Below are 14,836 nucleotides of genomic sequence, written 5' to 3' on the forward strand. Positions count from 1 at the left end.
ACAGAAGAATGCTCGTTTAATTCAGGGTTGCATGTGTGAAAGGTGTGTTTTCCATTATTTTCCAGTATAAGTGAGCGCGAAATTTGTCTTGGCTGATTGAAAATTTTATTTCACTTTTGTTTTAAGCCAGGTTTATTGTTTTAAACATAAGTTCGTCTCGCAGAAATTTATTCACGTCGTTAAAAATGGAAGACTTTCAGAAAATAGAAAAGATTGGTGAAGGCACATACGGCGTGGTTTATAAGGGACGCAATCGTGTAACAGGACAAATAGTAGCGATGAAAAAAATTCGCCTGGAGTCTGACGATGAAGGAATACCATCGACAGCCATAAGGGAGATATCGTTGTTAAGAGAGCTGAAGCATCCAAACATTGTCTGTTTGGAAGATGTTCTAATGGAAGAAAACAGGTTATACCTAATCTTTGAATTTTTATCTATGGATTTAAAGAAATATATGGATACGTTGCCGCCAGGAAAACCAATGGAAACTGAGTTGGTGCGGAGTTATTTGTATCAAATAACAAGTGCAATTTTATTCTGTCACCGACGTAGAGTTCTTCATCGAGATCTGAAGCCTCAAAATTTGCTTATTGATAAACAGGGTGTAATAAAGGTAGCGGACTTTGGACTTGGTCGTTCTTTTGGTATCCCAGTTCGCATCTACACCCATGAAATTGTTACTCTCTGGTACAGAGCACCAGAAGTTTTATTGGGTTCACAACGATACTCTTGTCCAGTGGACGTTTGGTCCATTGGTTGCATATTCGCTGAAATGTCTACAAGGAAACCGCTTTTTCAAGGCGACTCAGAAATTGATCAACTTTTCCGGATATTCAGAATCTTAAAGACACCAACTGAGGAAACGTGGCCTGGAGTAACAACTTTACCAGATTATAAAAGTACCTTTCCATGTTGGTCGACAAATCAGCTTACTAACCAGTTAAAAAATTTGAATGAACGAGGCATAGACTTGATTCAGAAAATGCTTATTTATGATCCTGTACATCGTATTTCTGCTAAAGACATTCTTGAGCATCCATATTTTGACGGGTTTAAGTTGAAAATTAAAAACAATGAAAATTAGGTATTTTAAACATACTACTATTTTTTTACCTTTATATTAATGTAAATGTTTACTTCAGAAATTAAATTAATATATATACATATAATTCAACATACGACAAGCTTTTACTTATCCTTAACACACCTTTGGTATATAGTGTACCTCCGTGGTATACTAAAATTGTGATACCTTACTTCACAAATGGAATGCGGTGTTAACTATAGTACTTGAAAAGTGCGGGTTTTATAGTTATGGCAATTAATTCCAAATAGCATTCGTAAACTATTCTTTGAAAAAATCGTTGGTAAAATTCATCGGTTTCAGCAATCATTGCTCGGTACAATGCATCTCGTTCATGCATTCGCACAAGTGATTTAGAAATTCGCAATGCATCCGAAGATAACTCAGAAAACTCCTTTATCTTTGGCCAAATGAAAGGTGGTTAAGTTTCAAGGGCCGGTGTTGATTTTGAATAAAATACAATTTTTTTAGGAAAATCTTGTCATTTCTCTTTATTATGATAACTTTGGTATGGCTCAATTACGTATGGAACAAAATATCGGCCAAATGGCACCAGCCAAGACCACCGAATGCAAATAGTTAATTATCTATTTATTTGAATTCAATTCAGTGGGCTCAATTCAATTCAGAGTATACTTTAGATACAAAGTTATAATGGTAAGCCTCCTGACCTCAATAACATCTCGTTTTCTTTGGAGCGACCGAGTTATATGGGAACAAGTAAGATGAACAAGCTTCCGGCCCAATACCCAATTTGTTAAAGCCCGTTAAAAAATAGGAATGAAAATTTAAACGACAAAAGTTAAGGCATTAATGATCGAATACTTAAATTCTTACTGTTGATGAGCTTCACGCTAGGTCAGATAGCACCGTTAGTGTGGCTCCAATACCAACACGTGATCCATTTACCAGCGCCAGAATTCATTTAGGACAAAAAATTAAGGCACTTATCAGATTTGTTGTTTAAATTCGTGTGTTTACATTCGTGCTTACGTGTTTACGTTGCATATTTTGATTGAAATAATATAAAATTTATATAAAAATCGTATTTTGTAATGGGCTGGATATCAGACACCTCTGTAAGCAAAAGCACCGCTGCATCATTGGAAGTAAAATATTAATTTACGTTTAGTTAAAAAAGCTTTAACTGATTTTGTGGGTAGTGTTCTATCCACCGCTTGATTTAGGTCGCATTTATTCGAATGATGGCAATTATCATATATCATCTTTAGTTCGTGTCTACTTTAATGCGAAAGGATTGTATACTGCCGTGGTGCTTTACGCGCCCAATTTGAAGGCTGATGAGAATATTTACAAATTGTCGAATACCCTACTACCCCTAACTACCATTGTCAGACAAGTTTAATATTGCAAATACTTCTACGTATTAAGGGGTTATATACCTTGTAGTCCGGTGAAATTAGCGAAAGTTGGGTTTTTTTTAAAGATATGTAGCAATAATTTTATTGTATAAAAGTTTTTATTATTGGATATTACAATGTTTAAAGAAAAAAAAAGGCTTTGTTTGTGTAAAAATATTTAAAAATGGCGGAGTTATGGCGTTTTCCCCCAAGACCCTTTTTTTGGAAGAGGCTTGCGGTGGACGCGATTCAAGTCCACCAAGTCAACTGAAATCAAAAAATCGAAAAGATTTCATTAGTATAGGGTTATATCTTCTTAGTGAACGATCAATATATTAAATATTTTGATTTTTGTGAAAATAGGAACATGTTTTTAAAAAACTCCACTTCTACCGTCCTAAAATTGGCATTAAAAAATTCATATCTGCAAAATAAAAATTTATACATAAAAAGTTGATCGTTCACTAAGAGGCGACATCAATTACGAACAGTTTAAAAAAAAAATTATAAAAATCGGTTGAATACTTTTTTTGCAATCGCGTCCACCGCAAAAGCATTTGCTCAGATCTCTATGAAATTTTTGGAAAATGTTCTCAAGGGATTGTACTTTACGATAAAGAAATAAAATTTATTTTGATATTTTTGAAAAACACAAGGTATATAACCCCTTAATATTTTATCTATTTTTAATACACAGATGGCTTGTCTCGTTCAATTTTATATTTGGTGATTGGTTACTTGGCACTTGCCAGCGCATTATTTTATTTATTTTTTATTTCATAATTGAAGATTATGTACGTTTGCTGGTGCGAGTGGAAAAAAGAAAAGACGTACAGTATGCAAAATTCGTATTAGTACACCCCCTTATAAATAAAAAAACCACGTATATTTTCAAATTAGTTTTAAAACAAATGCTTGAAACCGTTTTATTTTATAGATAATTAACTAAAATAAGGCGAAATAACAAAGCCACTCATAAATAGTATTGAATTGCAAAAAAAAAAAATAAGAAAGAAAAAAATTAACACTTTTCACAGAAACAAAATTCGTATTAGTACACATGTTTTTTTAATGATTTAAAGAGTAAATAAAAGATAGTTCAGAAAATTAATATTTTGTAGGATACCCTCGTTGCCTTAGAACAGCAGACAATCTCTTCGGCATAGATTCCACTAATTTTTTTGTGAGATTTGGAGAAATCTTCTTCCACTCTGATTTGAGGACTTTTTTTAAATGTTCTCGGTTCCTTATTTGATGATGTTTCAGTTGCTTTTTGAAAATCGACCATAAATTTTCTATGGGATTAATATCCGGGCTTTGTGGTGGTGTTTTGAGATAATTTGGACAGTTATAAAGGATCCATAACCTTGTATCCAACTCCGTGTGCTTAGGGTCGTTATTTTGTTGGAATATAAATTTTTTTTTTGCAACCCAATTTTTTGGCACTTTTGCGTAGATTCTTTTTTAAAATATCACTATATTGCCTCGCAGTCATAATTCCATCAATAAAATGCAACTTTCCTACTCCGTTTGCCCCGAAACATCCCCATACCATCAGAGAACCACCACCGTGCTTGAAAGAAGGATGCAGATTTCGTTTTTGAAGGCTATTATTACACTCTCTCCAAATTTTTATGCGTCCATCGGACATTTTTACACTCGTCCGAAAAAATTACCCTTTTCCGAAACCGCATATTTTTGTTCAAATATTGCCTGGCGAATATAACACGCTTTCTTCTATTGACTGAGCTTACATACAGTTTTCTAACCGCAGTTCTGCTTCTAAATCCCAATTCTTTTACACAATTGCGCACTGTTTGAGGTGTAACTTTGATAGCAAAGTATTTTTCTAGTTCTGCAGCTAGTGAAACTCCACTGACGGTGGGATCTTTTCTGATAAGGCGTTTCAAATAAGTCTTGTGCCTCTGTCCAAGCTTTCCCCTGTTCACATTTCGAAGCTTTTTGTCAATCCTTCCACTGTCTCTATAAATTTTGACTACGTTTTGTATTCTAGACACACTTTCCTGCAATGTTCTCGCAATTTCGTGTAAAGACTTTCCGTTTTTGTTCATATTTATTATTAACACGTTGACTGCCGAGCGAAATTTGCTGGTTATCACACAGCGCCGCAAGTGTGCATCACCACCACACCAAAAACAATGCGCCGGCACCCATTGCCCGGCGCGGCGCCATTGAAAGTCAACGTGTTAATCTCCTAGTTTCGTTTGATAATTCACTTACTTTAGGCGACATTGCAAACTAACTCAGCGAACTTCAACAAATGGCTACTAAAACGCAACTACCCACGGTTAAACATTGAATGTTTAACACAATCGTTTCGAAAATAACGGTAAATGCCAACAAATTGTTTACAAATTCAACGCATCCTAAGTGTACTAATACGAATTTTGCCTGCAGTAGAAATAGCTACACTGCTACTAAAGCTATTTTTTTTCAATTCTATGCAAATGTTTCGGAGTTTTTGTTATTATTCTATTTTTTTATATAATACCGCACTACGATTGAAATCAATTGCTTTAAAGTAAATTTGAAAATATACGTGGTATTTTTATTTGTAAGAGGGTGTACTAATACGAATTTTGCATACTGTACAAGTATTTGTTAAAGCAGGTCCACAAGAATTGGCGACAAATTTATCTGGCTGTGGCGTATGTACTGCTGCATTGAAGCTGATTACTGGTTTCGAATTATCACCTCTTTCCATATGGGAACGGTCTAACCGCATCATATATATGCGCACCACCGATGAAGACGCCAATGAAGCATGGGCGTGGTAACAATAAAATCACTTGGCAGTAATTTCTAAACAAAAATGTTCTTTGCTATACGATTTTTCCTACAATTTAGATTTGCCTCATGGCAATAAAACTGTGGTAAGCAAGCTGCTAAGTTTCAACGGTTTTATTCCGCATTGGCTATATAATGACTACAACGTTTGGAATTTGCAATAAAAACGTTAGCGAATTTCCCAGAACTGTTTTACTTATTCGTCAAACAATCGCTTATTTGAAGATGTGAAAATAGCACACGAAATAAATTGCGCAATGTTACAAACCAGGTCTTTTGTTGCACGTATTGAAATTACATAATTAATATTTAGTTCCAATAATAGGTTTAATTAATCATATGTACATATGTGTTTTATATCGTATGATACATGCTCACAGATTTAGAAGACATTGTTGTTGTTGTAACATAAACATTCCCCGTGCATATACAAGGAATGCTGCTGAAGTGACAGCCCCTGGCCGGATATAAATCCGGGTCGTTCCGGTTACGTAGAACCGACTGTCGTGGGAACGTATGATTTAGAAGACATCATACAGGCCTGTATCGGTACGGCCTGGTTGGTTGGTTGGTTACGGCCTATTATCATGATAATAATGCTGAATGAAAGACTGGTTTACACGTTTTCAAAATGCAATACGACTTGGATTTAAGGCTCGTATATTTAGCCAGAAACTGACATTCTACACTGTTATAGAAGCAACAACTAATACTTATAAAAAACAAATAGCTATCGTCACAGCAACATTTCCATGGTGTTCTTAGTGAATTTTAAACGGTTTCAACAGACGTCGCAAAAACTGTAAAAAAATGCAATTTTTTCTTTTTTACATATTTAATAAAGTATAATTATATAAAATGAATTCACAACCAAAGTTGTTATTTAAAAATTTTAAATGTGCAGTTTTAGATGTAGGTTATAACAATCTATTAGAATTTATATGTACTATTTCAATTTTTAACAATAAAACATTAAGCAAACATTTCTTTATGCAATATGGTATGCGCATCTCAACAGTATTTACATGAAGTCTTCTGCATAGTCGGTAAAGTATTTCTGATAGCCATCAATATCCTATGAAAATAGAGAATTACACAAGTAAAAATTGCAAATTAAAAATGAGATAGAAATACACTCGAGCCCATTATTGCATTCATTTTGTTAACCGCAAAATGTTGTGAATTAAAATACCGCAAACGTAGATGTATTGTATATCTGATTTTTTTCATATCTACAAGCACTTACAACTCACACATATGGTACACACTAAATCTTAAACGAACTGGGAAATGTGGCGACTCTTTGTATTGCGCCAGTTTGCAGCGCAGTTTTTCAGCTAACTTTTCTTCAGGTGTTGCATTAGCTAAACGTTTCTCCTCTTCCTCTGCTAATCGCTATAAGTATGGAAAACAATAAGAAGATGGTAATGAAAATATATTATTTGCAGGCTTGCCGTTGCTTAGTTTTGGCGAGCGAGTTTGAATGAAACAATTTCAAAAGTAAAATAAAACTGAATATGAAAATGGCTTGCCATTGCCTTCAGGAAAAAAAAATATAATATAATATATATGCTTATGTGATAAATATAAGTTTCAAGAATGAGTATAGGTGGTATTACCGTGCATGGGTTTCTTGAAATCGGCTGTGTTTGATGTACAACTCGAGAAAGAATAATGTCAAGGTAGCGTAAGGATTAGTTCTGCATCTAAAAATGTATACCAAAATGAAAATATACATAGAAAATAAACATATAACCTTCTCCTAAATGAGTTCAACACTTACGCAAGTAAAGTCGATAGCATCCCTTTGTCAAATAGCTTTTCGGCAGCTAAGCTAGCAGCATATAGCCTTAATTGACTCTCGAATTCCGAGTTAATATTTGGTGCATGTAATTGTATGAAATCCTTGTTGTTGTTGTTTTAACAGTAATACAAGCCCCGTCGGTGTAGGGTATATTACCGGTCGTCTTCGTCTGGTTCATCTAAAGGTAGGCCCAGGAAATATGCTGTTTTGACAGGTTGGGTCCAGAGGGAGAGGAGTGTGAGATGAGTAGGTTTAGGAGGCATGTGAAGAGATGGTAAGTGTCATGCCGGACATATGTTTGATATGTCGCGGTCAATTCTGGATAAGTAGGAATTTAACCTGCTACAGTATCCAGAACGTAGTTGTGCCGGTGTTACGCGTGTCTCCAGGGGGGAGGTGGAGCTCTTCATCTGCAATAGGTGGTGGTTGATCTCCGATTACGGCATTCACAGGGCAGGAGCTTTAGAAGGTGGTGACGGTCTCTCCCGGTGAATGTCGTTTATTGACTGTCTAAATACTGTCTGGTCCAGTAGATTTTTCAGCATCTCGTCGGTATAGTTTGAAAGGTGTCTTCTGACGCGCCTAGGAGACGGCTCTGGCTCAAGCAGGTGTCTGCAAGGGTGATACCTACGGTAGCACCCCCGCAGGTACTGCTTGCTTAGCAGTTTATTGTGCTCCATTACAGGGAGCATCTGTGCCTCGTTGTGAAGGTGTTGAATAGGGGGCATCAGGAGGCAACCGGTCGCTGTCCGAATGGCAGTATTTTGGCAAGTCTGTAGCTTTGTGAAATCCTCATAGCCGGCGCTGCGCATAGGAAGAAATTTTATCTAAGTGAAAGTAGAGGTAAGTATTCCATTGCTTACCTGCACTTACATACACATCACAGCACCACAAACAAAAATACAACATAATTGAAAGTAATAGACAATTTAAATGCGAAGCTTCAACAAATTTATTTACGTTTATCTTATTTTTTTGCTCAAGTAAATCGCCTTGATGGAAAACCAAAACCAAAAACAACTCCATATATTGTATGTTTTTAGTCATATGTGGATGCCATCCCTGTAATAAATTCGCCTTAGGATGCTCCTTTAATTCAGGGTTGCATGTGTGAAAGATGTGTTTTCCCATTATTTTCCAATAGAGTAAGGGCGAAATTTGTCTTGGCAAATTGAAAATTTTATTTCACATTTGTTTTAAGCCAGGTTTATTGTTTTAAACATAAGTTCGGCTCGCAGAAATTTATTCACGTCGTTAAAAATGGAAGACTTTGAGAAAATTGAAAAGATTGGTGAAGGCACATACGGCGCGGTTTATAGGGGCCGCAATCGAGTAGCAGGACTGTTGAATTAATTCTTTCTTTTATTTCTCTTAAACTACATTAATAAGCAACACAGTGGGTTAACGAACTGAAGCAAAAATACAATGATTAAAAAGAGAAGAAACTATAATACTTTATCTTTTGTTCTGCTCTTTTTATATATGAAACCTATCTATTGAATTTGTAGATATTCGGTTATTTCTCATTCTTTCCGTTTTATAGCGTATACGAAGCAACGTGGTATCCTACAGTAGAGAACTAAATAAAAATTAAATATTTAAAACTACAAAAATAGAGTGTCATTATTTGATGAAGCAACGTAATTCCCTATAAGGGCAAATAGTAGCGATGACAAAAATTCGGCTGGAGTCTGACGATGAAGGAATACCATCAACAGCCATAAGGGAGATATCGCTATTAAGAGAGCTGAAGCATCCAAACATTGTCTGTTTGGAAGATGTTCTAATGGAAGAAAACAGGGGAAAATTAAAAAAAAAGTATTATAAGGGGGGCTAGAGGGGTATTATACTATCTAAAAGTGAAAACCTCACCGGTCGCGGGGTTATAGTTTTTAAGTTATTGGAATTAAAAATTTGTAAAATTGAGAATTGTCCTATTTTGGTTATTTCAACAAGCGGAAGTGCTGCCAGACATCTTACAAATAAACAATATCAAACATTTTAGAATATAATAAATGAATAAAAATACAAAATTTTCTAGTTTATTTCTATATTATATACGTCTAGGCATATATATATACCTGATTTCTCTATTATAAATTAAGTAAAATTACATTGTACAAATAGTGAAAAAATAAACACTCGCCTAACTCTGATCCAAGTATTGCACCACACATCGTTTAGATTTGACATAAATATCATTAAAATCGGATAAAGCCCCATTTTTTTATATTCCATAGATATTTTTTATACATAACATATAACTTTCCCTCCATCCGTATGATATTACAAGCTATACCTCTAGAAAAGGTTCAGATACTTTTGCGAAACTCAGCACTTATGTAAATTTTATAAAAGGACCTGGGCCTCTTCCACTTTTGGGTAAATGCGTGTACTTTGGCACTTCGTACTTTGCTATAAAAAAACATGAAAAGTTCTACTTTAACTGGCTTTTCGGCTAAGTAGTTCAATAGGATGGCTGTCTTTTACATTACGTGAAATGAGCTGTAATTCCTCATTTTTATCGAACATTTTTTTGATATTTTTTTAGTATAAACTAATGGGGCTTTAATTAAGTAGTGTTGCTGTTTTTGTTGTTGTAGCGGTAAGAGAAGCCCCGTCAGTGAAGAGTATATCATCAACCATCTTCGTCTGGCTCATCCAAAGGTAGGTCCAGGAAACATGATGTTTCGACGCGTTGAGTCCAGAGGGAGAAGGATGCTAGATGAGTAGGTTTTAAAGGGTGTGTGAAAAGGTGGTTAGTGTAGTGCGGGGTACCTTCACATGTCGGACATATGTTTGGTATGTCGGGGTCAATTCTGGATAAGTAGGAGTTTAACCTGCTACAGTATCCAGAACGTAATTGTGCAAGTGTTACGCGTGTCTCACGGGAAGCTGGAGCTCTTCATCTGCAATAGGTGGTGGTTGGACTCCGATTACGGCATTCACAGGACGGGAGCTTAAGAAGGTGGTGACGGTTTTCCGGTGAATGTCTGAACACTGTCTGGTCCAGTAGATTTCTGTCAGTTTTGTTCTGGATCTCATCGGTATAGTATAAAAGAGGTCTCCTGACGTGCCTATTAGGCGGTGTTTGCTACCACGATAGCACCCTAATAGGAACTGCTTGCTGAGCAGTTTTTTATGCACCTTTACAGGTGACATCAGGAGGCAACCGGTCGCTGTTCGAATGGCAGTGTTTTAGCATGCCTGAAGCTTTATCCACTGCGTGCCACTAGTTCCAGGCGACCAGACAGGCGCAGAATAGTTTAGAACCGGCCGGCCAATTGCCTTAAATGTCGATAGCAACAGTTCTTTGTATTTGCCCCAAGTGCTGCCGGAAAGCGATTTGAGGACCTTGTTGCGATTTTGGACTTTAGAAGAAATTGCGGTTGTGTGCGCAGAGTACGAGAGCAAACTGTCGAAGGTTACACCCAAAATTTTGGGATTCTATATACCGTCGGAATTGGTGTGTCATCGACTTTTACCATCAGAGGCAGTTTGACCTCTTTTGTCCAGGTGGTAAAAAGGGTAGCCGTGGACTTTGCGGAGGTAAGTTGGAGATTCCTCACAGTGTAAACAGTCGGCTAAAGTAGCTTGCGCATTGCTTTGGGTCCGACGAAGTACAATACAACCGTTGAAGGTGATTGCCACCTTGTCGTTGTGCTTCGCCGGGTTCGACAAAGACCTAATGGTGGACCAGAGCTTATTCCCACCAGCGGGAAGTTTGCAGGCCTTCAGATGCTCGAACCGTTTGGTCCGCTTATGTTGATCTACCAGTTGTTGGATCTCCAGATTGAGATCCCTTGTGCGCGGATCCCCGGGATCGACCTGGCGTAGGTGATCACGCTCGTTTGCCAAGCTGACTGCTTCGGCTGGGAAAATAGGACGAGTGTCCTTGAGCCTTCCTGCAGGGATGAAGCGAGCCGGAGCAGCTGTGAGCACCTTGCGGAATGCGCGTTCGCCTGCGCTCACATCGGTGGGGATGGGAAGAGCGGCGAAGGTGTCTTCAGTGAATTCTGCAAAGCCGACCCAATTAGCTTTTTTAAAGTTAAAATAGGATCGGTGATTCGCGGAAACGAAGTCGGCAGGGCTCTCAATGGAGACGATAATGGGCAACTGATTGGATGCAAGCGATAGCATAAGTCGCCAGGTTATGCTATCTATCAGACCAGCGCTAGCAATTGTTATGTCAGGATAACGCTAAATAATCTAATTTTATCATAAATTTGTAAACTGCTATGTTAAAATGATTTTGGGCAATAAATGAAAATGAAAATGTTATGTCAGGCGAGCTACTGCAATTGCCCACTACCCTGGTGGGGGCGGCGTCGTTCACAATGCTGAATGTCGAATCGTCTATCTGCTCTGCCAGTAGTTGTCCCCTATGATGGTTTGGCAGGCTTTAATGCCAAAGATCGTGATGCGCATTAAAGTCACCTACGACCAATCGGTTTTCACCTCTGAGGAGCGCACCTATGTTAGGGTGATATCCTGCCGGGCAGCAGGTGACTTAAAGTTTCTTGGTAAGGTGGTAGTAACACGGTGGGTGAGGGACGCGTAGGGTTGCCTACGTTGGGCCTGCTGTACATTCCGCTGTAGCTGTTGCGGCCTGTTGGTGGTGGGCGGCCGCGCCACGGGGGCGGTTGCGGGTGGTGCGCAGGCCGGAACATCTCCGAAACTGACACCAGCCATTGTAAGAATTGCATTTGACTGATGCCAGGTTCCGAGGTATTCCGGTCCGGTGTAATTGCCGTTCCGGTCGATACACCTACGTCCTCTGGTACTTCGCGCACCTTCATTTGTCGATCAGCGAGCAGCGAGAATCATGTCGTGGACTTTTTGAATGATTTCCTCGGTAACCACGTCAGCCGGGCGTCCTGGTCGCTCCTCATAAAAAACGGATGTTCGTCCACGTTTAAATACGTTGAACCAGTATCTAACTGTGGTCATAGATGGCGAAGCGTCCCCATAGATAGCATCCAAATTTGCTTTTAACTCCTCGCATTTTTGAAAGAAATTGAAAAAAACAAAAATAAGTGTTTTAGTTAAGATCATAAACTTGTGCTTGAACGAAGGAAGGAAAAAAAGTAAAAATTGGAATTTTAGCAGACATTTTTCCAAAAAAATGAAAATTTCGGTCAAATTTGCTTGACATTTTTTTTTTTTTAAATAGTTGTAATTGAAAAACAAATTCTTCGTTCAAGCACGAGTAATTTGTATCTCGAACATCTGTGTAAAATTTCATCGGTTGAGTAGGTTAGGTTAGGTTGGTATGGTTGCCCAGGGAATGGGCACACTTGGACGAAGAAAGATTCGTCCTTTGTGATACCATTATGAAGGGGGTCAGGCGAGAGAGAAAGACCGATGGGATGCGGGTAGAGGGCGGGGAGAGGGGGTGCTGCGATGATTAGGAGCGTGCGGATTACGAACGATGACTATATTTGCGTCGACCGCTTTATGCTACTGATGAAATTCATCAAATTTTTAATGTCAGCGCCAGCTAAACAGGCGTGGCAAAGGAGGAGCCAAGATGCCTAGATCTTAGTCCCGCCAGAGCAGGGCAGCTAAGGAGAAGGTGCTGAGATGATTCCACCTCATCCTCCATACATCCAGCGCAAAAAGGACTCGAGGTGATCCCAAGTCTCACAGCATGCATTCCACGCGCATTGTGTCCTGTGAGAGAACCCACGAGATTAGAGAGCTGATATTTTGTCAGCCTCAGAAGCTCGCCCGAGCGCCTCCGGTCCACACGTGGCCAGAAGGATTTCGCGACCTTACACTTTGGGTACTTGCCCAGCGCTCGCTGAGTTGGTGCGATGCCCATCTTTCCAGGAGCAGACCGCAGGTAGTCAGGGGGATCCCAATTCTCTCCGTTCGCGGGGAAATCACCTCACATGTCCCTTGTCTGGCCAGCTCATCCGCCTCACAGTTTCCCGCAATGTCGCTGTGACCGGGAACCCAGATGAGGCTGATGTCAAAGAATTCGAACGCAGTCGAAAGCGAGGTCAAGCATTCCTTGACCAATTCCGAATGCACCATCATAGACGCGAGGGCCCTTATTGCCGCTTAGCTGTCGGAGTAAATATTTACTTTCTTGACCGTTAGTACGCATTTGAGCAGCCAATCAGCTGCCTCCTTGATTGCGGCTACCTCTGCCTGAAACACACTGCAGTGGTCCGGTAACCTGAATTTGAGTCTGATGGGGAGCTCCTCGCAAAAGACTCCTCCGCCAACCTTTCCTTCCAACTTCGATGCATCCGTGAACAAGTTCACCAGGCCCTGCCCTCAAGTGTAGCCCTCCGTCCACTCTTCCCTTGACGGAATATAAGTGGAGAAGGTTCCGGTTGGACTAAACGAGGGTATACACTGATCCGTTGACAGAGAGATGAACTCGAAGTTTCTGAGGATGCTTGAGTGCCCATAAGTGAGGTTGAGCTTATAGCTCCAGCCCCTCAGTCTGATTGCGGTACGCGTAGCGGCAATTCTGCCTGCGACGTCTACGGGTATCACATTTAACATTGCGTTGAGCGCCAGAGTAGGAGTCGTTCGAAGCGCCCCACTGATTCCAATGAGTGCCGACCTCTGAACTCTCTCCAGCTTCTTCACCAATGTCTTCTTTTCTAGTGAGTTCCACCAGACTTTGGCTCCATATAACAAGATAGGCTTTACAATAGTATTATATAGCCAGAAAACAACTCTAGGCGAAAGGCCCCATCGGTTGAGTAGTTTTCGAGAACATTTGACAACCGACTTTGAAAACACGGTTCCGAGAAAAACGCGTTTAAAGTTTTGAGTAACAATAAAAGTGGCTTGGAGCGCACACCTTCCAAAGGCTGTATTTCCGAAACTACTTTTTGGTTCGATTTGAAAATTTAGGATAACATTTTTGAGATGTTGTAGAAAAATTTGATTTTTTGAACCCACGAAACCTATGTAATCTCTTAAGCCTTTGCAAAAGTAAAAAGAAAAAAAAAATGTTTTTATTAAGCCAACAATTTCGTAAACTCCTCTGCCTCACAAACTGCATGTCACACGCACTGTAATCTTTGTAACATATAATGTATATTTTCAATATTATAGGGTTCACTTATTTCTACATAATTTACAATAAATGGACTTATCGCTAAATTAGAATTTAACTTATGTATGCACATTTTAAACTGAACTAGTTATACATTTTAATCTAAGTTTTGTGAATTTTAATAAATATTAGTGTATGTAGTACCCAAATTCTCAATAAAACAAAACAATTGCTTTTAAAAAATAACAAAGCCTTGACTAGCAGCGTTTACTTTCTGTGGTGTATCTATGCTTATGCAATAAGTATTATGATCATTTTCGAAATATCAGCATACTTTAACAAAACTAGTTACTCATGCTTGGAGCTTGAGCGTTTTCTCTAACCCATATCATCACGGTTGCAGTTAACCTCTGAGTCGCACTCTTAGGTGATGTTTTGTAAAACTTTAATAAGTTTCTTCTTTAAACCTCAAAATGCCGTCGACGGACTGTGGCTGCTGCGCGTGGGTGAGCGCGATGGTGAATGTGGCGAACTTTCGCGACTATAGCAGCTCGAACAGTAACTCGAAGCATCCGATGGTGTTTTTCGGTGATAAGGAATCGGACGTTTGCGAGCGCTAGGCAATTAGAAATGCAATAAACGAATTAATTTTAGTAACTAAATTGTATCATTGCATGGAGAATCAAACAAAAAACAAAATGGTAATAAAAATGAAACTTACCAAAATGAAGTGTTACAAAAGGGGGTATAAGATTCA

At 38.8% G+C, this 14,836-nt stretch overlaps 3 protein-coding genes and 1 pseudogene across 8 annotated transcripts in view; 1 reads left to right on the forward strand and 3 right to left on the reverse strand.

Moving 5' to 3' along the window:
- The first annotated feature begins 51 nt into the window (after window positions 1-51).
- On the forward strand, window positions 52-1,179 carry LOC129240757 (cyclin-dependent kinase 1). The gene has a single exon (XM_054876735.1). The coding sequence runs from the start codon at window positions 186-188 to the stop codon at window positions 1,083-1,085; it is 900 nt and encodes a 299-aa protein (XP_054732710.1). The 5' UTR covers window positions 52-185; the 3' UTR covers window positions 1,086-1,179.
- Window positions 1,180-1,278: 99 nt separating this feature from the next.
- LOC129240534 (enoyl-CoA delta isomerase 2-like) lies at window positions 1,279-5,664 on the reverse strand (annotated as a pseudogene).
- A 559-nt stretch (window positions 5,665-6,223) lies between these two features.
- LOC129240537 (uncharacterized) lies at window positions 6,224-11,857 on the reverse strand. The gene is made up of 3 exons (XM_054876398.1): window positions 11,831-11,857; window positions 6,501-6,649; window positions 6,224-6,329 (listed from the first exon to the last, which is right to left on the reverse strand). The coding sequence occupies exons 1-3, from the start codon at window positions 11,855-11,857 to the stop codon at window positions 6,266-6,268; spliced, it is 240 nt and encodes a 79-aa protein (XP_054732373.1). The 3' UTR covers window positions 6,224-6,265.
- Window positions 11,858-14,100: 2,243 nt separating this feature from the next.
- LOC129242847 (serine/arginine repetitive matrix protein 2) overlaps window positions 14,101-14,836 on the reverse strand; it is a 38,434-nt gene continuing 37,698 nt past the window's right edge. For all 6 annotated transcript variants that reach the window (XM_054879723.1, XM_054879724.1, XM_054879722.1 and 3 more), the window contains one exon: window positions 14,101-14,695. In XM_054879723.1, coding sequence (XP_054735698.1) covers window positions 14,548-14,695 — 148 coding nt within the window. In that variant the 3' untranslated portion in view covers window positions 14,101-14,547. The remainder of the gene's footprint in view (window positions 14,696-14,836) is intronic.

Source organism: Anastrepha obliqua, chromosome 3 (assembly GCF_027943255.1).
Source record: "Anastrepha obliqua isolate idAnaObli1 chromosome 3, idAnaObli1_1.0, whole genome shotgun sequence".
In the NCBI taxonomy this organism is placed as follows: domain Eukaryota; kingdom Metazoa; phylum Arthropoda; class Insecta; order Diptera; family Tephritidae; genus Anastrepha; species Anastrepha obliqua.

Bases quoted from the DNA above. Each gene is read 5' to 3' on its own strand.
- LOC129240757 (XM_054876735.1), top strand. From the start codon at position 186: ATGGAAGACTTTCAGAAAATAGAAAAGATTGGTGAAGGCACATACGGC.
- LOC129240537 (XM_054876398.1), bottom strand. From the start codon at position 11,857: ATGAAGGTGCGCGAAGTACCAGAGGAC. The intron at 6,650-11,830 runs GTAGGTGTATCG...CCATACTTATAG, and splicing joins TGCGCGAAGTACCAGAGGAC to CGATTAGCAGAGGAAGAGGA. The intron at 6,330-6,500 runs GTAAGTGCTTGT...CTATTTTCATAG, and splicing joins GTGTACCATATGTGTGAGTT to GATATTGATGGCTATCAGAA.